We start from the raw sequence: 21,948 nt of genomic DNA on the forward strand, positions 1-21,948 counted from the left end.
CCATCACCACCTCCAGCCAACCAGCGCTCCAGTGCCCTCTCGCCCCGCCCAGAGCCAGCCCCAGCCAGTCACCTTGTTCGGATCCGACTAATTCCTTTCTATGTCGGGGGATAGCAGGCCGCGGCCCAAGCGTGGGACAGTTGGGCAGAGTTGAGGGAGAGGTGCTCTCGAACCTCAGTATCTCTCCGGGCCAGTAGTGGCGTTCTGAGGCAGCCAGCGAATACCTGGGAATCTCGCAAGGTAAAGCGAGCAATAAGCTGACGAGACAGCAGTCCGAGGTGGCACGTCCCCTACGGCTTCCCGTAGGCGCACGAGTTCGCGAGCAGAGCACGTGATCTAGGATTGCTCCATGGCAGGCCCTAGGCCGTGGACCCTCTTCTGGGAATGGGGTAAGAACATCATCTGCGTGGGGAGGAACTATGCAGACCACGTCCGTGAGATGGGCAGCACGGTACTCCGCGAGCCGGTTCTCTTCCTGAAGCCATCCACCGCGTATGCACCTGAGGGCTCGCCTGTGCTGATTCCCTCCTACTGCCGCGTTCTGCACCATGAGCTGGAGCTCGGCGTGCTTATGGGCAGGCGCGCCCGCGCTGTCCCCGAGGCCGCCGCCATGGACTACGTTGCCGGGTATGCCCTCTGTCTGGACATGACCGCCAGGGACGTGCAGGACGAATGCAAGAAGAAAGGGCTGCCCTGGACCCTGGCCAAAAGCTTCACCTCCTCCTGCCCGGTCAGTGCTTTTGTGCCCAAAGAGAAAATCCCTGACCCTCACGCCTTGAGACTGTGGCTCAAGGTCAATAGTGAACTCAGGCAGGAGGGTGAAACATCCTCTATGATCTTTACCATCCCCTACATCATCAGCTATGTTTCTAAGATAATAACCTTGGAAGAAGGAGACCTTATCTTGACGGGGTCGCCAAAGGGAGTTGGACCAGTTAAAGAAAATGATGAGTTGGAGGCTGGCATAGATGGGGTGGTCACTATGAAGTTTAAGGTGAAAAAGTGGGAATATTGAGTCTTTATAAGGTGCCCTAACTTCTCAGGTGTCAAGAGAGAAGAGTCCAAGACTTAGAAGCACGCAAACATTGTTAAATATGACAATCTTTTAGTAGAAACCCTTTGTACAAAATGATTGATTGACTCCTTAGCCGAAATCACAGAAAATAGACCCTTCTAGAAAAACACAATCTGGAAAAGCTGGGACAGAAGCAGGAACAACTAAAACAAAGCATTTGTGATGCATCCTAGGAAGAGTATATGTAAAACCAGGCCTTCATAAGTCTTAATTTTTTTTTTTTCTAAAACTGAACTGAGTAAGACTTCAATGTATCACTCTGGAATCTGTTCAAGACAAATCTGCAAAGGCAACTAAGTGTTATGTTCCGTTCATTGTTTTCCAAACTTCCTTGGAATTGATAGTCATCAAGAAGTCTTTATAAAAATAAAAAATTCCAAATTACTGGCTCACCTTGGACCCATTGAAAACTGTTTACAGAGGATCCCAGGTGATTTTTAACCAGGGAAATAATGGAAAACACTACTCTATATAATCAGTGAGTTTTATTTGTTAAATGAACAATTGTTTGAAGACCTCTCCTGATTATTTAGATTATCCTGCCCTATATATTGAATTTGGGAAAGGATTTGGAATATATTTTTTTCCAAATAAATAATTTTCTTTTGTGTGTCTTAAAAGTATGCAGTACTTTCTTTTCCCTAGGGTTGATACTTAACTTCATGTGGATTGTCAGACCTTGGTCTTTGACCTTTGGGTTCCTGAGCTTTGTGCTCTTCAATAGGAATTCACCACCTCCTTCACCTCCACCTCCCTACTGGAGAGGGAGGTTCTAGCAAGTTGAATGGGCTGGAAGTGCTGCTTTTGCTCTTGTTTGCACCCTTCTTCAGAGGGGTGCAGTATGCCCAGCATGGCTATCATAGGGCCCAGTGGAGTCCTGTAGGCTTAGGCTGGATCTACGTGTAGTCAGTGTATACAGAAAACATCTAATCCTTTGCAGAAAGCCTAGGACATCAGCCTTAATAATAACCTATTGATCACTCTGCTGCTAGGCATTGTGCCTAGCATAGTTTTTTGTATTTCCATATATTATGTGACCCTCAACAAAACTATAAGATAGTATCTCCCATATTACATAGCTGAAGACAGTCAGTCTAGGAAGCCTGGCCAGGGTCAGTCACTGAGACAGAGCTAAGATGTAGACTGGCTGTCTTAAGTTTTTTTTAATCAGTACCGGGGATCAAACTCACGACTCCCTGCTTGCAGGCAGGTGCTTATGCCACTGAGCTAAATCCCCAGCTCTCATGCAAGTTGTATCTTGTAAATAGATATGTAAGATGATTTGACTGTTTAGGTGTTGAATAATCCCATGTTTAAGTTTTAACTTATGTAAGGAAGTCTTATAAGTAGGTTTGTGTGTTTTATCTTTTAATGAATTTTTAAAAGACAATATCTCACTGTGTAGCTCAGCCTGGCCTCAAACTTGTAGGTATCCTGCCTCAACCTCCTGAGTTTTGGGATTACAGGCATGCTCCACCACACTTAGCCTTTTAATGATTTTTTTCTTGGCAAGACATTTATTACAGATGAGTCAGGAAATACAAATAAGCATAAAGGACAAAAACCTAAAATTCCACTTACTTAGTCAAAGTTAAGCATTTATATATTATTCCAAGTCTGTGGATGTAATTTTTTAGATAGAATTTGCTCATATCATACAATTTTCTAACTTGCTTTTTACACTGAATATTGTGACTTTTTCATACCTGTCAACACATTCCTGCAGTGTTGTTTTTCATTGATTATGTAAGATCCTGAGTTCAGTCCAGCTTTGGACATTGGAATTGTCTAGTTATTTCCAGTAGAATCAGCATATTTATTCTTTTGGCTAGTTTCCCGTAAGTGGAAAAGTTGGATCACACTGAAAGTATACTGTTAATCTAGCTAACCAGGTACAAAGTTCAAATGAGATCTGTCCAAACTGATTAAATTTAATTAAGCAAGCTGAAGGTACAAGGTAAGAGCAGTGCTCATAGGTAGTCCCAGGAGAAGGCATATGTCAGCCCCCAGAATGTACAGTGTCAAGATTCACCAGGTGGTAGAGCAAGCTTTGTCAGAAACATTTGATACCAGCATTGGAAGTATAGCACACAAAGTCCTTGAATACAAAACTCAAGCCAACTGGCACAATTCCCAAGGTTGTTAAAGTAATCCTAGTTCCCAGAAGATGTATTTTTTCTCCAGTTTACTTTGAATAAATTGAAACTTATAGAAAAGTTGAGAGATTAATACAATGAAGCCCAAATACTTTTCACTAGATTCAACAATTGCCATTTGCTGATCACACTTAATAACTTCATAATATATTAGTTGCTTGTGAGTTTTGTGTGTGTGTGTGTGTGTGTATGTGTTGGGCATTTATCTTAAAATGACCCCCACCACCACCACCACCAAAAAACTGACCAGCCACATAGTGGCATGTGTCCCTAATTCCAGAACTCTTTGAGTCTGAGAAAGATCATAAGGTCAGACCCAGCCTAGGCAACTTAGTGAGACCTTGTCTCAAAATAAAAGATCAAGGTGAGGGTGGGGTTATGGTGGCATATAACTATAATCCTAGCACTTGGGAGGCTGAGGTGGAAGGATTGCTATGAGTTAGAGGCCAGCCTGGGCTCCACAGTGAGTTCAAGGCCAGCATGAACTACATAACAAGACTGTCTCAAAAAAACAAACAAAAAGCTGGGGCTGTAGCCTGGTGCAAAGGCCTTGAGTTTACTCCACAGTACCACAATACATACATACATACATACATACATACAACAAACATTATTTGTCTACTCAGTGTATTATGAACATCTCTTCAGGTCAATTAATATGGGTGCACATATATTTTTTAATGGCTGTATCTTAGATATGTGCCCCAGAAGCAGAGCCTAAGATAGCAACTTTTGTTGAAGGAGCGCTCGCAGAATAAGGGTAGTGAAGAAGACAAAAATGGCAAGGAGCTAAGAAAGAAGAGGAGTCAATGTGAGAATGGTGTTTGGCCTTCTGGGGATCCCCCAGAGAGCACTAGAACAGTATCCCCACACTGTACTTCCCATCATCTACACAAGCAACACTTACACCCTTGCAGAAGCTGGGGGAATCCATGTGAACCTCAGGGGTGCCTGAGTGGAACCCAGCATCTCCCACAGGGTGTGCAGTTTCCAAATGCTTCATTCTTAGTAATAAGGAGGCAATAATCAGCCAATGTAACAGGATTAGGCATTTGTTCCTTTCCTTAGGAAGTCAGTGGAGTGAGATTGATCAACTGCTTTGTTCTTTAAATTTTTGATACATTTTGCCAAATTTCTGAACAAAAAAGAATATACATTACCATTACCAAATTTGTATGTAAGTATGTTTAATAATGCTCCTCCAGTGTAATAAGGTACATCACTTATTACATATAAACTAGTTGGTAGAGGCTGGAGGTAGGAGGATCACCATGAGTTTTTCTATCCTAGAAACCATAGGGATGGGCTTCCAGCACATTACAAGTCAATAAATATTTAGTGAATTAAAAAAAAATAATGCCTCCCCAGCCTAGCCATAAGCTGGATACCAAGGCTAGGGTCATTTTAATTTGCATCTCTTTAGTAATGAGATTGACATTAGTCTGTTTCTGTTTTGTTTCTTTTGAGACAGGGTCTCACTATGCAGTTCAGGCTGGCCTTAAACTCACTATGTAGCCAAGACTGCCTGAAACTCACAGTGACTCTCCTGCTTCAGCACTTGGAAGAGTGCTGGAATTACAGGTGTGGGACACCACACCTGGCTAAGAAAAGTAATTATGATACACTAGAAAAAATTCAAACTACAGAATTCTGACAAAAAAATTACCAAACATGGCCAACAAAAGGGCTAAGCTTCAACATTTATAATAACTGATATTTATAGAAGGAAAAAGCTGGGAATAAAGCTTTTGTAAATAAGGAAGAGAAGGAGGATTAAAGGGAGGAGAGGAGATTGGGGAAAAAAGAATCAAGATATATATAGGTACAAATTCCCTATGATGAATGTAATCATTATGTATATCAAGAGAGTATCAATAAAATTAATTTTTTAAAAGCCCAATGTTTTTTGATTATGGACTAAGTGTATTAGGCTAACTAAGCTCGTTAGAGAAAATAACCTGGATTTTAACAATTGCCATGAGAATTTGATTTTGCTATGAATCCCAAATGGAGACAATCAGGGCTGAAGGAGAGCCTGGGAATAGCAGATGAACCTGGCAACTCAGAAACCTCTAGTTCTAACTTTAGCTGGGCCTTCATATCCCATCTGTGAAGTGAGAAAAAAATACTTGTAACAAAAGTGCTTATCATAATGCCACATAAAAATACTCACCACTCTTAGCTATTAATACGATTGTAGCAATTTAACATCTCAAAACTTATCCCAAAGACAAAATTTAGCTTTTTATAATTAGCCAAAGAAGAAAAAGAAGAAGAGGAAGATAAAGAGGAAGAAGAGGAAGAGGAGGAAGAGGAAGAGAAAGAAGAGGACGACGAGGAAGCAGCAGCAGCAGCAGCGGCGGCAGCGGCAGCAACAGCATGGTAGTACACACCTATAATCCCAGTACTTCAGAGGCTGAAGTAGGAGGATCACCATGAGTTTGAGACCAGGCAGGTCTACATAATGAGGTCAAGGACAGCTTCAACTACATAATAAGACCCTGTCTTAAAAAAACAAAAACAAGTACACTTATTAAATGCCCAAGGGTATTACATTATATTCACTATTTTATATTCATATAATGAAATGATGTGTAGTCACTAAATATGTAAAATTTTAATGATATTGAAAAACGCTATGTGTAAAATATTATAATGTTACCTATTTGTAAGTTATGTTTCTAATTTGTGAATTATGTTTCAAAGTATTTGAACCGAGGATCAAACTCAGGACCTCATGCTTGCCAAGCAATCACTGTAGTGCAGAGCTGTGTCCCCAGTCCCAAATTCTTGTCTAGCCATGCTACTCATGCTGGGCAAATTCCTGGGCTCAAGCAACCCTTCTGCCTTAGTCGCCCAAGTAGCTGTGACTACAGGTGCATGCCACTGCACCCCAGATCACAGTACCATTACTCATATTAGCCAGAAAGCCTGGAAAAAACCCTCGATGTTATCTGGAAATGAGTAAATAAAATGTGATCCATCCATTTAAAGCACTGACACCTACAAGATGGATGAATCTCAAAAACATTATGTTACTGAAAGAAGCCAGTTACAAAAGGGCAAATATTGTCCTTAGATACCTGAAATAATTCAGTTTATAGAGACAGAAAAGTATATTAGACACTACCTGAGGCTGAGAGGAAGGGAAAATAGGGAATTATTGTGTAATGGGTACAGAGTTTCAGTATGCAATGAAGCAAAAGTTTGAAAACAGTAGTGGTAGATGTGAGTAATGTTATAGAATTAGATACTTTACAATAATTAGAATAGTAGTTTTGTGTTATGTATATTTTATAATAAATGTATTACCTATCAACCTATCAGTTTTAAAATGTGGGGTGAGATACTATGGATTTTCTTTTTTTGCTATGATTTTCTCATTTTTCTTTTCTTTTTTTTTAATTTTGAGGCAGAGTCTTTAAATTACCCAGGCTTGCCTGGGATTGTTCTGCCTCAGTTTCCTTGAATACTGTGCATGTGCCACTATGCCCAAGCTTGGGTCCAGAACCTTTTATAAAGAAACTGATACTATATTCTTAGCCAGCAGTTTTTTGTTTTTGTTTTTGTTTTTTGTGGTGCCAGGGATCAAACTGATGACCTTGCACTTGCCAGGGAGGCACTTACACCACTGAGCTAAATCCCTAGCCCCTCATTTTTCTATAATGTAAAACTTTATAATAAAAATATTTAAAAGCAAAAAAAACCCCATAGGATTCCTCAAGATAATAGAAAAATGTAGATACTGTACTGTGTTTCTGCCATGTACAGAATATTGATTCAATAAATTTACCAAAGTGGAATTTGGAAAGGAACATCTTATGGACATGAAAGATAACAGATTAGGAAAAATCATAGTCACTCAATTTTTTATAAAAATAATATGAATTATAGTTAAAAAGAGGGTGATATTGCCATATTTGACTTTATTCTCTTCAAAAAAAAAGTAATAAGAACTAAGGAGTGATAAAACCCAAAATGTGTAAATTTTGTTGTAAAAAAGAGAGGGAAAAAAAGTGCTCTAAAGGATACAACTGCAAGTGTGTTTAGGGGTGTTAAGTAGCTGACCATATTAATGTTTTTGGTTGGATCATTGAACACAACTGTTTGCAGTCTCTCTGTTTGAATGTTCACTTTGTATGCTTTGATACTGTGACTTGAGCAACTATCTCTAAGATGATAATGTGTAATCTATTAACTGGTGATTTCTTACTGTTTTTTATTTTTGTAGTTCTGTATTACTTGTACCCTTGCACCGTTTTGTTTTGTTTTTTCTCTTTTTCCTTTTAAATAAAATTTTTTAAAAAAAGAGGGTGATATGAGGAAAGACATTCCTGGAGAGTAGAAGGGAAATGGTGATTGGACAGAGGTGTATACATTGTGTTGATGTGGAGATGCTTATTACTTCTTGAGTACTTCCACTCTGGCCAATTTACAACTAAAATTCAAATGACTACTTTATAATCTTCATTTCCAAAAATGTATAAGTTAAGCTTTATGAAGTACCTTTGATTCAGTATGGTTTGACACCTAGCTCTGCAGATTGGTATATCATCAGATGAAATAAGCAATCAGGCTGTCTTTTGAGTGACAGGGACAAAGAAGTTTCATAGTTCATTGCCAATAGACTGAGATAAGGTCACTATGGCAGTGAGATGATATTTAGAGCCCTCTGCTGATCCCACTGAGTCTTAGCCTGTGCATATACCATGAGAGCACCTTTATTTTGCAGTGGAAGCAACAGAAAACAGCTTGAGGCCTGGAGGCCAGGGAGCCCACACTGGTGCTTTCAGGCCTACTTCTGGATTTTAGGGCATCAAGGCCTGGCTCAGCAGCCCCTGATACCATCTGGGAAGTAGTACCCTTCCTCATTTCCTGAGCTCCGTAAATGGGTTCCTGTCCAGGGTGGTGGTGCCATATCTGCTCTTGCTCAACCAACAGTGGGTATAAATCTCACCCCAAACTTTCACTTCTCCTCTGCCTGATCCTTTTATCACCACTCTTTGTCCTTTTTTACCTGTCCCCTCTCCCATGTCTCCTCCCCAAAGGAAACAGGACAAAGCTCTTTATCAGACCACATTTTGCACAGTTAGGTCCCTCACTTCTTTTTTTTTTTTTTTTTTTTTGTCTGTTTCCTTTTTATTGGTACCAGGGATCGAACTCACGACTGCCTGCTTGCAAGGCAGGCGCTTATGCCGCTGAGCTAAATCCCCAGCCCCGGTCCCTGACTTCTTACCTTCATTTGAATATGGTAGGGATCAATCCACATACTTCCTCCATGACTGTACAGTAAAAGCCAGAAAAAATATTACAGACAAGTTTATCTCTCAATGCCAGCTTTGTAAGACTTTCATATACTCACTTTTTTTCCTTTTTTCAGTCTTGTACTAGATGATGTGTCACCTCAGAAAATGATAGCCCAACCTAGGTAGATGGAACTTAACAGCTGGTGGGCAAAGCTGAGCAGTGTGCTCTAGGCTGCTGTAATAAAGACTGAGGAGAAAGCTGGCTGTTGCCCTAATATCCTGAATGGGTACCCTTCAAATTTCCTGGGACTTGGGCATTGTCCACATAGCCTTTGAAGCTGGTCTCCTCCCAGCTGATTCAGCCTCATAAATGGCAACTCTGAGTGAGTGAGCTTTTACAGGCATCTGTGGCTCCCATGTGTCATCACAAAGGTAAAGGATTTAAAAAGCTTGGTGAAGTTCAAAGCAGTTGCCCAATCTTGCCCATGACTGCTGCTATTCCCACCAGCTCTGGGAGATCCTCACTATGTCTTCTAAGGTAACATGGCACTGCCACACTCCAGGAAAGATATCCTCAGACATCTTTTTCCACAGAACCAAGACAAAGAAAGGCAGCTTAAGAAATCATTCACATTTGTGGAGATTAAACTTTTTTATTAATCCATACAAGAATTTTCAGGTTGGAAGGAAACAGCAAAACCAGCAGAAATGCCCTTCCAAGTAATGAGCTCATACAAGTGTTCAGAGAGGCCCCAAATCAACTCCAGGAGGAAACATAGTTATAATTTATAGAACATTTTACCACATTATAAACAAAGTACAATTTAATGTATAATTCTCAAAGTAGCATTCCATTTGAAAGGAGTTAAAATCCCACAGTTTCCAGAGTTTAGAATGATACTCGGTTTTAAGCATGTCCTTGTCCAGACAAGCTTCTACTTGCCTCAGTAGGATCTGCAAGCCTACAGGACAGTATGCTAATTCTCAGTCCACCCCTTGTTCTGGGTGATAAAACAAACTAAAGAGAAAAAAGAAAGTCAGAGGGTTAGTTTTAAGTAGTCTTACGCGTAAAATTAAATACTAATGACGTTCAATAAAAAATTGCAATGGAAGTTTTGTTTACAGAGTTAACATGAATGTCAATTAGAGTTGCCAGATATTAGGAAGAGTACCAGTCCAGGTAAGAGTTTGGCAGAAAAATTACAGGTCTGGTTTCTGCTGTAATTTTTTAAAACTCCAGGTCATTTTTCATGACATTTCCCTCAGGTCTGAAGATTAGAATTACAGATCACACACACAGAAAAAATGGCTTAATGTGTATCAAAGTGTCAACTGTGACAGGTATTAATCTGTTGCCCTGATAGCTTGTTAGGCCACAGGGAAATAAGCACCTTATTAATAATAATGTCTTATCCACTAAGTACTTTGATCAATATCTTTTAAAATATAGAATGGAAGAACAGAAAGACTTATCAATCACTTTAATTTCAAAGACTAAGAAAGAATAATGTGCTGATATCAAGAAAAACTTGAAAGATTGTAAATGGGCTACAGACACTACTGGGCACCTTTTTGGAAGAGCTCCACCAAAGAGCTCTTCTGGGGGAAGAGCACCCCCAGAACTGCCTGTGGGGTCAGTGCCTGTCACTGCATTGGCTGAGCTATTTCATAACTAGAGACCCTGGGAGCTGGTAGTGACAGTATGGCCCTGCCTGTGGGGATCCAAGTAAGCCTTGTGTGGGGGAAAATGAGTGATTCTGCCTGTGGAAAACAGTCTGCATCTATAAACCTATTTCAGTATTTCTGCCTGCCTGCCTCTGTGTTTTTTTTTTTTTTTTTTTTTTTTTTTTTTTTTTTTTTGAGACAGGGTCTTGCTATGTAGGTTAGGATGGCCTTGAACTTGCAGAAATCCTCCTGCCTCACTCCTGAGTACTGGGATTACAGGTATATGCCACCTTGCCTGGCATGTTCTTTTGATTTTACTTTGAAATTTTTTTTTAAATTTTACTGGTTCCTTCATTAACTAATGGGTTAAATCTTTAATGCATGTTCATTACTTTCGCAATAGGAACCATGGCTTTACCTTTTTGAAAATTATTCTTTCATGGCAATATTAGACAAAAGGATTTCAAATAATAATGCTATATGTTTTAAAATTAAAATATTCAGTAACATAGCTGGTTACAAAGTCAACAATCAAAAACTGACAGCCTTTGAGTTCATGAATAACAAACTTATTGAAAAAGTAATCAGGGAAACAATATCTTTTACAATAGTATCCTAGAAAAATGAAATACCTAGGAGTCGATCTAACACAACATATAAAAGACTTCTACATGGAAAAGTACAGTACTCTGAAAAAGGTGGTTGAAGATATTAGAAAATGGAGAGATATCCCATGTTCTTGTGTAGAAAGAACCAATATAAAGAAAATGGCCATATTTCCAAAACTGTTATACAGATTCAATGCAATCTCAATCAAAATTCTAATAGTATATCTCACAGAATTAGAGAAAACAATCCTAAAATACATCTGGAACCAGAAGAGATCTAGAATAGCAAAGGCAATCATGGGAAACAAAGACAAGATAGTGGGGCATCATAATCCCTGACTTGAAATTATACTATAAAGCTAATGTGATAAAAACAGTATGGTACTGGCCAAAAAGCAGACTGAAAATCAGTGGAACAGATTAGAAGATACAGAAACAACTATAGACACACTAAACCACCTTCTCTTTGACAAAGGTGCCAAACACATTCACTGGAAGAAAGGTAGTCTTTTTAATAAATGGTGCTGGAAAAGCTGGCTCTACACAAGCCAAAGATTGAAACTGTATCTGTAACTGGATCTGGTATCTTTCACTATGTACTAAGCTAAAATCAGAATGTATCAAAGATTTTTTTTTTTGTACCAGGGATTGAACTCATGACCTCGTACTTGCCAGGCAGGCACTTGTGCCATGAATCAAAGATCTTAATATTAAAACAGATACATTAAATCTGTTGGAATATAGAGTGAGTAAAACTTTTGAAGACATTGGTGTAAGCAGAGACTTTATGAACAAAATCCTGATTGCATAGAAACTATCACAAAGAATCAACAAGTGAGACCTCACCGTACTGAAAAGCTTCTGTACAGCAAGAGAAATCACCAGCAGAGTGAAGCAATACAACATAGGAGAAAATGTTTGCCAGCTGTACCTCACACAGGATTACTATTGAGAACATATAAAGAAATTTTTTAAAAAATCAGTCCTTTAAGATTTAAAGACATAATCCAAAAATGGGTATCTGAGATAAATACAAACTTCTCAGATGAAGAAATATGAACAGCAAATAAATAGTGAAAAATGTTCAACATTACTAGTCATTCAAGACATGCAAATTAAAACACTGAGATTCCATCTCACCCCAGAAAGAATGGCTACTATCAAGAAATCAAGCAATACCAAATGCAGAAAGGTTGTGGGGAAAAAGGAGCCTTTCTCCACTGTTGGTAGGAATGCAGACTGGTGCAGCCACTGTGGAAATCAGTGTGGAGATTCCTCAAAAAACTAGGACTTAGAGGTCCCATTTGACCCAGATATTCCCTTTTTGAGTATCTTCCCAAAATGAATGAAAAAGAATTAAAAACATCAAGCCACAGTGATATATGTGTACCTAAGTTTACATAGTATCACAGTTTGTAACAGCCAGATCTTGGAAACAATCTAAATGCCCATTGACAGCGATGGATAAAAATGATGTATTTTTATACAATAGAATACTATTACTCATCCATAAAGGAGGATAAACTGGAGATTTTTATAGGCGAATGGATGCAACTTGAGATTATACTTATTAAATAAGACACACAAGTATAAACATAATATTGTCTCATTAGTGTCAGAACCTGAAACGTGTATGAATGTGTGTATATATATCTATATCTATATCTATATCTATAGTTAAGCTAGTTATACTATTGATTTCTCTCAGTTCAGAAAGAGAAAGATTTGCACTGGTATTGTTCGGACAATTGAATGCAGATGTCTTGAGATTTGGGAGTGACAATGTGCAATGTATGTACCATTGTTGCCCGATTGATGTGTTCTGAAATTTTTATGTATTTTTTCTTTTTTTCTCTTTGAAATAAAATGGAATTCGAAAAAAAATTAAAATATTACTTTCTTTGAAATTCCTCCAATGGAAATAATTTGTGTTTTTTACAACAATGTAGTCTAGGTTAGCCTTGAACTCATTATGTAACCCAAATGGGCCTCAAACTTATAACGTCCTATCTCTCTCTGGCTCAATTTCTTACTTTTTTTTTTTTTTTAAATATTTTGAATCTCATAAGTAACTCATGTATTTGGGGGGCCAAATCTCACCCTGTGAACAAAGGAATTAGCATACTTTTATGAAACTGCCCTTGGGCTGTTTATTAGTTAGCTTTGTATTACTACAATGACATGCCTGAGACAACTAACTTAAAAAAAGGAGTGATTTATTTAAAAAAAATCACATATTTTGTACTGACTAGAACCATTGAAACTGTGTTTGATTTTCATGATTTTATAACATTTTGTGATATAATGTAATTATGTGCTTAATATCTGTTAAATACAATTTTTTTGGTCTGTTTGCTTGTTTGAGGCAGGGTCTTGCTATGTAGTTCAGCCAGGCCTTGAACTCACTTTGTAGCCCACGCTGACCTTGAACTCTTGGCAATCCTCCTGCCTCAGCCTCCTGTGTGTTGAGATTACAGGCACCATCACACATGGCTGTTAAATACAATTTAAATGCTTTTTTTAGGGGATGGGGATATAGTACAGGAGTACTGCACTTGTTTAACATGGAAAAGGCCCTGGTCTCAATTTCCAGAATCTATTGATCTATATCTGTATCTATATTTGTATATCTACCTAAATCTAATCTTTTAAACATTTTTGGAAAGATACAATGTCCCTTTACTTGAGGGCAAATTGTTTTATGAGTCAAATTTAGAAAACTATAAGTAAGTTTCCATTTAAAGTGATCAAATTGGGGCTGGGGATTTAGCTCAGCGGCATAAGCGCCTGCCTTGGAAGCAGGCAGTCGTGAGTTCGATCCCCGGTACCAATAAAAAGACAAAAAAAAAAAAAAAAGAAATCTAAAGTGATCAAATTTATTAGCAAGAACCCAAGAATGTTTTTTATCTTATTTTAAAGAGAATAAAACCAAACAAAATAAAACAGAATAAAGCCAATCAAAACAAAACAGTGAAAGTGATTCAGAACTTCAAGACAAAATAACAGGAAATCAACAATGGCTATCTTGTTATCTTTAGAATAGCTGCCCATACGATAAGACACAATGAAATCAAATAAAACAGAACAAAATAAAACAATTAAAACAGAACGATGAAAATGATATAGGATTTCAAAGGGCTGAGGGTTTAGCTCAGTAGCTAGCATAAGTGCCTGCCTAGAAAGTGCAGTCATGAGTTGAATCTGCGGTACCAAAAAAAAGATATAGGACTTTAAAACAATAATAGGAACATTAACAGGAAATCAATAATGACTATCACAATGCCTCTTGTTATCTTCAAAAATAGCTACCCATACCATCACAGATATAATAAAATCAAACAAAACAGAACAAAATAAAATGAATCAAAACAGAACAATGAAATTGATACAGGATTTCAAAACAAGATAATTGGAAAGCAACAATGACTACCATAATATATCTTGTTATCTTTGAAACAGCTGTACATGCCATCAGATATAATAAAATCAAACAAAACAAAACAATGAAAACAATATAAGACTTTAAAACAAGATCATAAGGAATTAACAATGGCTACCACCTTCAGAAGGAGATTCCCCATAGTTGCTATATTGCATATTGTTATCCTCTAAAGAGATGCTCAGATTACCGACATTAGGCCTGAAAAGTTAATCAAATACTAAACACTACAAGTATTAAGTTTTTTTTTTTTTTTTACTTCAGTAGCTGTCATCTCAGCCTGTGTTTCTCTGAATCAGCCATTTGTTTATGAGTGGGGGGAAGGGGAAGAAGGGGCTTGGTTTTCCTTGTCTCAGAGCCCGCATGCCAGCTGGCTCATCTGCATGTCTTGATTGAAAAACAGAAAGTATTTTGTGGGTCCATGCAAATATAGAATAGACTTAATGTGTAACTGTAGCTTTTCCTTCTGTGGTCTGTAGGCCTCAAACGTAGGTCCTAGAAATGTTATTTGTGCCACTGGCCATGTCTGCAACTGACTTAGAAAAGCTTGAGTCTACAAGGAAAGGAACCACTGGAAAATGGTAAAATTCTTTTATGAAGATAAAGTAGGTACAGCACACTTGTCTGCTTTATAGTCTGTGTAGGATCAAAAGTATTTTAAAATAATACCAAAATGTTTTATTCTTCTGTTCCCATTCCCTCACCACACACAGTTGTTTTCCAGAGGCCACATGACAAGAGATGATATCAGTGCTCTATTGACATGTGTGCTCATGAATATATATTCTTTTTTTGAGACAGGGTCTTTCTATGTAGTTCAGGCTGGGCTTGAACTCACTGTGTAGCCCAGGCTGACCTCAAACTCACAGCAATCCTCCTGACTTAGCCTGAGTGCTGGGATTACAGGTATGTGCCACCATATTCAGCTTCATGAGTATATTTTAAAATTTTCTCAATATTAAGTTTTAGTACAGTAAGAATCAGGAAATAAAATTTGCATAAGCTAGAGCACAACTTTTAGTAGTATAAGGGAACACACTGAGAACCATGCAACGAAAGAACACCAACTGTAGTCCTCTCATTTGTGATAAGCAGTAACATTTCTTGACCTCACTTTCCTCATTTGCAGCACAAGAAATTTGTCTCACGCCCTTCTCCACTTTCCACACCTTTTACACTATGATTCTATGACCCTCCAACACTGAATTACTGCCAGTGCCTTAGAAGCCAGCTCCGGCCCTTCAGAATGGTGGGATCATAAAATGTTATAGACTTAGAAAGGGAAGAAAATGTCTAAAAAGGAAAAGTGATGGCCATTGTTAATTTTCTAAACTCTTGTTTCAAAGTCCTGTATCATTTTCATTGCTTTACTTTGGTTTTATTCTGTTTTGTTTTGTTTGATTTTATTATATCTGATGGTATGGGCAGCTGTTTTGAAGATAAGATATATTATGGTATCTTTCATTGATTTCCTATTATATTGTTTTGAAGCCTTGTATCACTTTCATTGTTTTGTTTTGATTTTATTATATCTAATGGTATAGGTAGCTGCTTTGAAGATAGCAAGAGGCATTATGGTAGCCATTGTTGATTTCCTGTTTTCACGTTTTGAAGCCCTGTACTGCATTCACTGTTTTGTTTTGACTGACTCTATTCTGATTTATTTCATTTGGTTTTATTCTCCTCAAAATAAAAAATAAAAATGTTACAAACTTAGAGAAGTTCACTAACCTCTCAGGATCACTCAGGCTAAGAAATGGTGGAACTGGACTTTACAGCAAGCATGTGCCACCCCAGAAGCTAAGCAGCCAACTGTGCCATTTCATACCACCTCACCATGCAAAGAGCATGGCATGTAACACTGGAGATCATCCCATTTTCACACTAAGGTCTGTTGCCTGGTTTGAGAGTTAACATTAAAGGGCATCTTGTTTGCCTGGTTTTTTTGGTGTAATTTGTAAGTCTTTTTATACTATCTGATTAAAAAACTATCATTTTCATTGTTTCTAGAGTCCCCCTGCACATTCGAAAATTGGGCATAATTAAACATAATATATACTAAAAATTATATATACTATGTTGGGGGTATAGCTCAGTGGTGGAGTGCTTGCTTAGGGTGTGCAAGGCCCTGAGTTCAATCCTGAGTACCAGAAAAGAAGTCTCTAATGCAGTCAAACATGATGGCACACAGCTGTAATCCTAGCACTCTGGGAAACTGAGGCGAAAGAATTTCAAGTTTGAGCTCATCATGGACAATTTGTCTCAGAATACAAAGAACTGGGGATACAGCTCAGAAAAAAGACTCTAAGTTCAATCCTTAATATTACAAAAAAGTCCCTAATTCATTACATTGTCTTGCAGATCTTTCTTAGTTGAATATCTCTTAGTTGTATATATACAGGTTGAATATATAGAATAATGGAGTACTGTAAGATACACTAACTTTTAAATAAATTTTGCTTCTTTCCAAAAGAAATCTCCATTTCAGTGCTGTTTTTTCTTCATCCGTCATTGTAAGAAATCCATCTACCTGATTAAAAACAAATAACATACATACTTTGAAATATACATAGATAACTCATTTTTACAACATTGTAAAACAGAGTTGCTCACTAGCAACTGAATTTTATTTATAATAATTGTAGTTCAATTTTTTGATACAGGAGATAAGGCAAGAAAAGCTATAAACAGAATCTCTAAAGGCAGTCAGGGGTTCAGCAAAGAAAATTCCTATAGCAAAGTGGAAACATAATTTGGAACAAAAGTTTATCTTTTTTCTTTTCTTTTTTTTTTTTTTTTGAGACAGTTTCTTTATGCAGTTCAGGCTGCCTTGAACTCACTTGGTAGCCCAGTCTGGCCTCAAACTCTCAGCCTCCCCAGTGCTGTGATTCTAGGCATGCACTACCATGCCCAGCCTTGGGGCAAAAGTTTAATGGAAATTTTATGATCTGGGTTTAACAGTAAAAACAAAAAAACAATACAAAACACCTGCCTATTAGTTGAATGTGGTGGCACAACATTCTGAGAAGCTGAGGCAGGAGTATCATAAGTGCAAGCCCAGTCTGGACAATTTCACAACTTAGTAAGAACAAGCTCAAAAAATAAAATGGGCTGGTGATATAGTTCAGTGCAAAGGCCCTGAGGTCAGTTCAATCCCTAGTACTAGAGAGAAAAAATTCAAATCAAAGAAACAAAAAGCCCATCTGCCTATTACATGAATTTGCTAACTCAGCTTCCAAACATCTAAGGTTGCACAGCAGAGAGAAAATAGGTATATAGCTGAGTGGACTAGTGCCAAGCCCTCCCAGAACAGCACAGCATGTTGTTTTATCCATTATTTATTTGATTGTGTAAAAGGCATATATATTTCTCCAATTTACTAAAGGCCTTAGCCATTACTCATAATAGTCAATATTAGCGGGGGTGTTTGATTTGTTTTGTTTTGTCTTTTTGAGACAGGGTCTCGCTGTGTAGTTCAGACTGGCCTTAAACTCACTTTGTAGCCCAAGCTAGCCTCAAACTCCCAACGATCCTCCTCCTCAACCTCCTGAGAAAGAGTGCTGGGAATACAGATCTGTGCCATCGCACCTGGTCTAAATTATGTGTTCATTAAAGCAAAGTGTGCTGTAAACCAAAATGGTTTTTCCTCAGATCTCTTTATTAATGAATTAATTTTTAGCAAATGTTCACCAAAAATCAGGCATATAATTCTAGTACGTGGGAAGCCAAAACAGGAAGATATCATTTTTTCCAAAACATCATTTCCAAAACAGGAACTCAGGAATTTGAACTCAGGAATTTGAGACGAGCCCTGGCAGCACAGCCAAGCCCCATCTCAAAACAAAACAAAATTAAAAAATCACCAGAATAATCTATAGTTTTGAAGAAGAGACTTCATCTTGGAAATACTTCTAAACATTTCTTCATTTTATGCTATTTACCGTGCAGCCCAAAGTCTCTTCAGCAACATTTCCTGAGAGACTACAGGAAGGGAGGGTTCCTGTGTGATCAGTAATATCGACCAACATATGGAAGCTGAGAAAAACAGATTTAAATCCTGAAGAATCTTTGTTGCAAGTTGTACAAGTGTTAGACACTTCATTTATAATATAACCACAGCTGGAGCTGAGAAGAAACAAAGATGATGATAAAGTGTTACCATCCTGAGTGATAAATTTCTTTTTTTTTTTTTTTTGTCTTTTTCATTTTTATCGGTACCAGTGATCGAACTCATGACCGCCTGCTTGCAAGGCAGGTGCTTATGCCACTGAGCTAAATCCCCAGCCCCGTGAGTGATAAATTTCATCTCTAGCAGATCTCTAAAAAGTCGAAGTCAGCAATGGGATGACCCACTGAGTGCTCAATGATGTACAGACATAGGAATAACTGAAAGGAGGAAGGGGAAAGTAAAAAAAAATGTTATATACATGCATCAACACTCCATAATTATGCACTGCAAACATGTGCCAATAAAATTTGTTAATTTAAAAAAGGAAACAGCCTCAATAAGAAATACTAGGGAAAAAAACACACTTTGTATACAGTCTTATTTCCCCCACTTGTGATTCATCTGGCTCTGGACAGTGTCCTCCCTCATTTCTTTCCCTGTTGGGTTCCTGCCCAGCTCCAGGAGTCCACATCTCACTTCCCAGGAAAAGCCTTCCTTTCCTTTCCTGCCCTAGCCTATCACCTTGCCCTTACTGGAACAGCTGCAGACTTGGGCTTCAGTATGCAAACTGGGGGCCACACCTGTTTTCTTCTTGCTGCTACAGGTGTGTCCCTCCTGTCTGGTTGGGGATCATCCTCACCCCACAGCCTGTGCTTGGGTTTCTATATATGTACAACAAAGCCCACGGGGCTGGTCAGGGTCATCTTAATGCTGTTAGTGACACAGCCTAGACAGGGACACTACCAGGTTGAATGAGGTCACCTGCCATCTCAGAGAAACTTGGGTTTCATTTTACTTAGGTCACAGGGTACATGTTCAGCAGGTTATAAGGACACACTAACCTGCTATTTCTCCTACTCACTGTTTCAAAAGCCCACCAAAAAACATTATTTATGAAGCCTGTTAGCCTGTAAGAGATACTTTCTCGGTCTCATACAGAGAGGTCTCTCTTAGGCTTCGCAAATAGCCTGGAGTATTGAGTTTGCATTTTCCTCCCTCTTTTCAGCTCAGTTAGTATTGCTAGTGATATATTATTCTCACTTTAGTGACTTTTTTTGAAACAGGGTCTCACTATATAGTTAGGGCTGACCATCAGCTAACTAGGTAGCCCAGGATTGCCTAGAACTTGTTCTGATCCTCCTGCCTCAGCTCCCAAGTGCTGGGATTACAGGTATGCACTACCACACTCAACTGTGAGAATTTCATGCTAGTCTATCTTCATGCAGCAGGCTTCCTTTAGCAACTTTGAATAAGAAAATTCGATATAAGTGTGCATTTTTTTGTACCAGGAATCAAACTTAGGACCTTGCTCTTGCCAGATAGACACTATACCATTGAGCTAAATCTGTGGCCCAGCAATTTTGAATGAGGAGGCACTACATTTCTCAAATAGAGGGACAGCTCAGAAGATAATAGTTTTTTGTCTAGATGTAGACTTTTTTCAGTATTCTTTCATAAGAAATTTCAAATGCTTTTCCTAAGATATTAATATTTAAGATGTAGAAAATGTGAGGGAAATAATTTGAAGACTATCTATCAGTACTGGGAATAGAACCAAGCACCTCCAGCAGGATAAGGGCTCTATCACTGAGCTAGAACCCTAATCCCTGAAAACCAGTTTTCAAAAACTAAATACATTTTGAGCCCACCCAGGGACTCAAAAAAAAAAAAAACTAAATACATGCCTTACACATTAGGGTTTTGTTTTTTCAGCTTTAACGTCATATTATAACGTGTCTTAAAAATCCAGAAGACAGTATCTTCATTGTGTCTTACAGTTTTAACTGTTGATAAAATTATAGAATACACATTGTATGAAAATCTAGGCTAATTTGAATAAGATGACAGCAGCAGAGCTAGGGGAATGAGAGCAGAGAGGATAGTCCTCCCCTGGTGACACATTTTTTGGGTGGCATTATTGGTCAAAAGGAAAATTACATTGTAACAATTTACTCCATTTTCAAACAGCCAGAATACATCAAATTTGAATGTTACATCTGAAATTTATTATGCTCTTAAACTGTTATCTCATTTTTTTATGGAATGCACTCTTTGCAGTGTTTACAATATTTTGTAAATAAGTCTTTTTAAAGTTGGAGGTGGATGCATATGAGTGTAATTCCAGCATTCGAGAAGCTGAGACAGGCTGATCTCAGAGAGTTCAAAGCCGGCCTCAGCTACATAGTGAGTTCAGGACCAGCCTGAGACCTTGTCTCAAAAAACAAAATTTTTAAAATATTGTTACTAATGTGGTTATTAGTATTTTCTTTACTTACATCAGAACTATTATCACAATTTACTATCCATATTATTGTAGATAATAAACATAATTATCATTCAGTCACTGCTTGACCAGTGAAACTGCCTAGACTACATAGCACTTACTTGTACACTGTTACAGGTTCCTACACATATTTTTCTTTTCTTTTTTGTCTTTTTCCTTTTAATCGGTACCAGGGATCGAACTCACAACTGCCTGCTTGCAAGGCAGGTGCTTATGCCGCTGAGCTAAATCCCCAGCCCCTATACATATTTTTTCTAGTCATAATATGTTGCAGAAATTTCACAGCATAATTAAACTGATAATCAGAACATGGCTTGTTAGTACATCTATGCTACATTCTTATCTGGTTGATGCTTATAAATAATTATATGTGAAATGTTAAAACAAGTAATACAGAAAAGGAAGTATTTTATCTTGTTACTGTCTGTGTTTAATTCTATATATATAGTTTTTATGTATAATTTAGTTTTTCAAATTTGCAGTAATATTCATTAAAAATGAAGTGAGTAAAGATGATTTTTTAAAGAAAAAGTCAAGAAAAGTAACATTCCAGATTAATTGCAGTTTTTCTATATAATGAATAAATCTATGCAAATTTTCTTAAGTTTTCTTTTGTAGGTAATTTAATTTTCAACTTTATAGATTATTGTATTTTATTTAATGAATAAATTATTCTTAAAAATTACCTGTATTTTTGTTTATATGTCAATTTAATTTTCTATTTAAGTTGACTATTAAGGGTAGAGATTTAGCTCAGTGGCACAGTGCTTGCCTGGCGTGAGGTCCTGAGTTTGATTCCTGGTACCATCCCCAGCTAAAAAATTAAATAAATAAATAAATAAATAAGTTAACATGTTTGGAAATGCTGGGAGATAGCAAATTGAAGGACCACCCAGAGCAGCACAAACTCTAGCTACACAACTGTAAGATCAGTGGTTTAATTAATTCAATGTCTTGAGTGTGGTGAGGTAAAAAATGTTATCATTGGAGTAATATGGGACAAATGCCACCAGAGCCCTCTCTGTGTTACTGTGTATAGCTTCATGTGAATCTAGAATTATTTCCATAAAAATTCCAAGTACAAAAATCCATAGAGAAGCTTTAATAGTAACATTTAGGCATCAATTGACTAAGATCATTAAATCTACTGGGGTTTACTTTACATACAAGTAGACTTTGAACCAGGAGGGGTTGTAAATCATATGCATCATGTAATTAAAAAAAATTTTTGTGGTACTGGGGATTACATCATAGCCTTCACACTGAACTACAACTCCAATCCTTTAATTTTGTGTGTGTGGTGGGGG

General features: G+C 37.7%; 3 protein-coding genes across 4 annotated transcripts in view; 1 reads left to right on the forward strand and 2 right to left on the reverse strand.

The window, feature by feature from the left end:
- Positions 1-21,948, reverse strand: part of Igfals (insulin like growth factor binding protein acid labile subunit) — a 94,868-nt gene that overhangs the window by 30,525 nt on the left and 42,395 nt on the right. The gene's annotated exons all lie outside the window — the stretch shown is intronic.
- Positions 55-1,695, forward strand: Fahd1 (fumarylacetoacetate hydrolase domain containing 1). Its single transcript, XM_023561002.2, has one exon. The coding sequence runs from the start codon at positions 350-352 to the stop codon at positions 1,013-1,015; it is 666 nt and encodes a 221-aa protein (XP_023416770.1). The 5' UTR covers positions 55-349; the 3' UTR covers positions 1,016-1,695.
- The window catches only part of Meiob (meiosis specific with OB-fold), a 38,336-nt gene continuing 25,509 nt past the window's right edge, over positions 9,122-21,948 (reverse strand). Inside the window, exons 12-14 of the mRNA XM_023560873.2 lie at positions 18,131-18,314; positions 16,633-16,719; positions 9,122-9,495 (exon numbers count right to left, since the gene is read on the reverse strand). Of these exons, the coding sequence (XP_023416641.1) occupies positions 9,385-9,495; positions 16,633-16,719; positions 18,131-18,314 (382 nt within the window). The 3' untranslated portion in view covers positions 9,122-9,384. The remainder of the gene's footprint in view (positions 9,496-16,632; positions 16,720-18,130; positions 18,315-21,948) is intronic.

Source organism: Cavia porcellus, unplaced genomic scaffold (assembly GCF_034190915.1).
Source record: "Cavia porcellus strain 051 isolate PalLab524CR breed Dunkin Hartley unplaced genomic scaffold, mCavPor4.1 scaffold_16, whole genome shotgun sequence".
Lineage (NCBI taxonomy): Eukaryota > Metazoa > Chordata > Mammalia > Rodentia > Caviidae > Cavia > Cavia porcellus.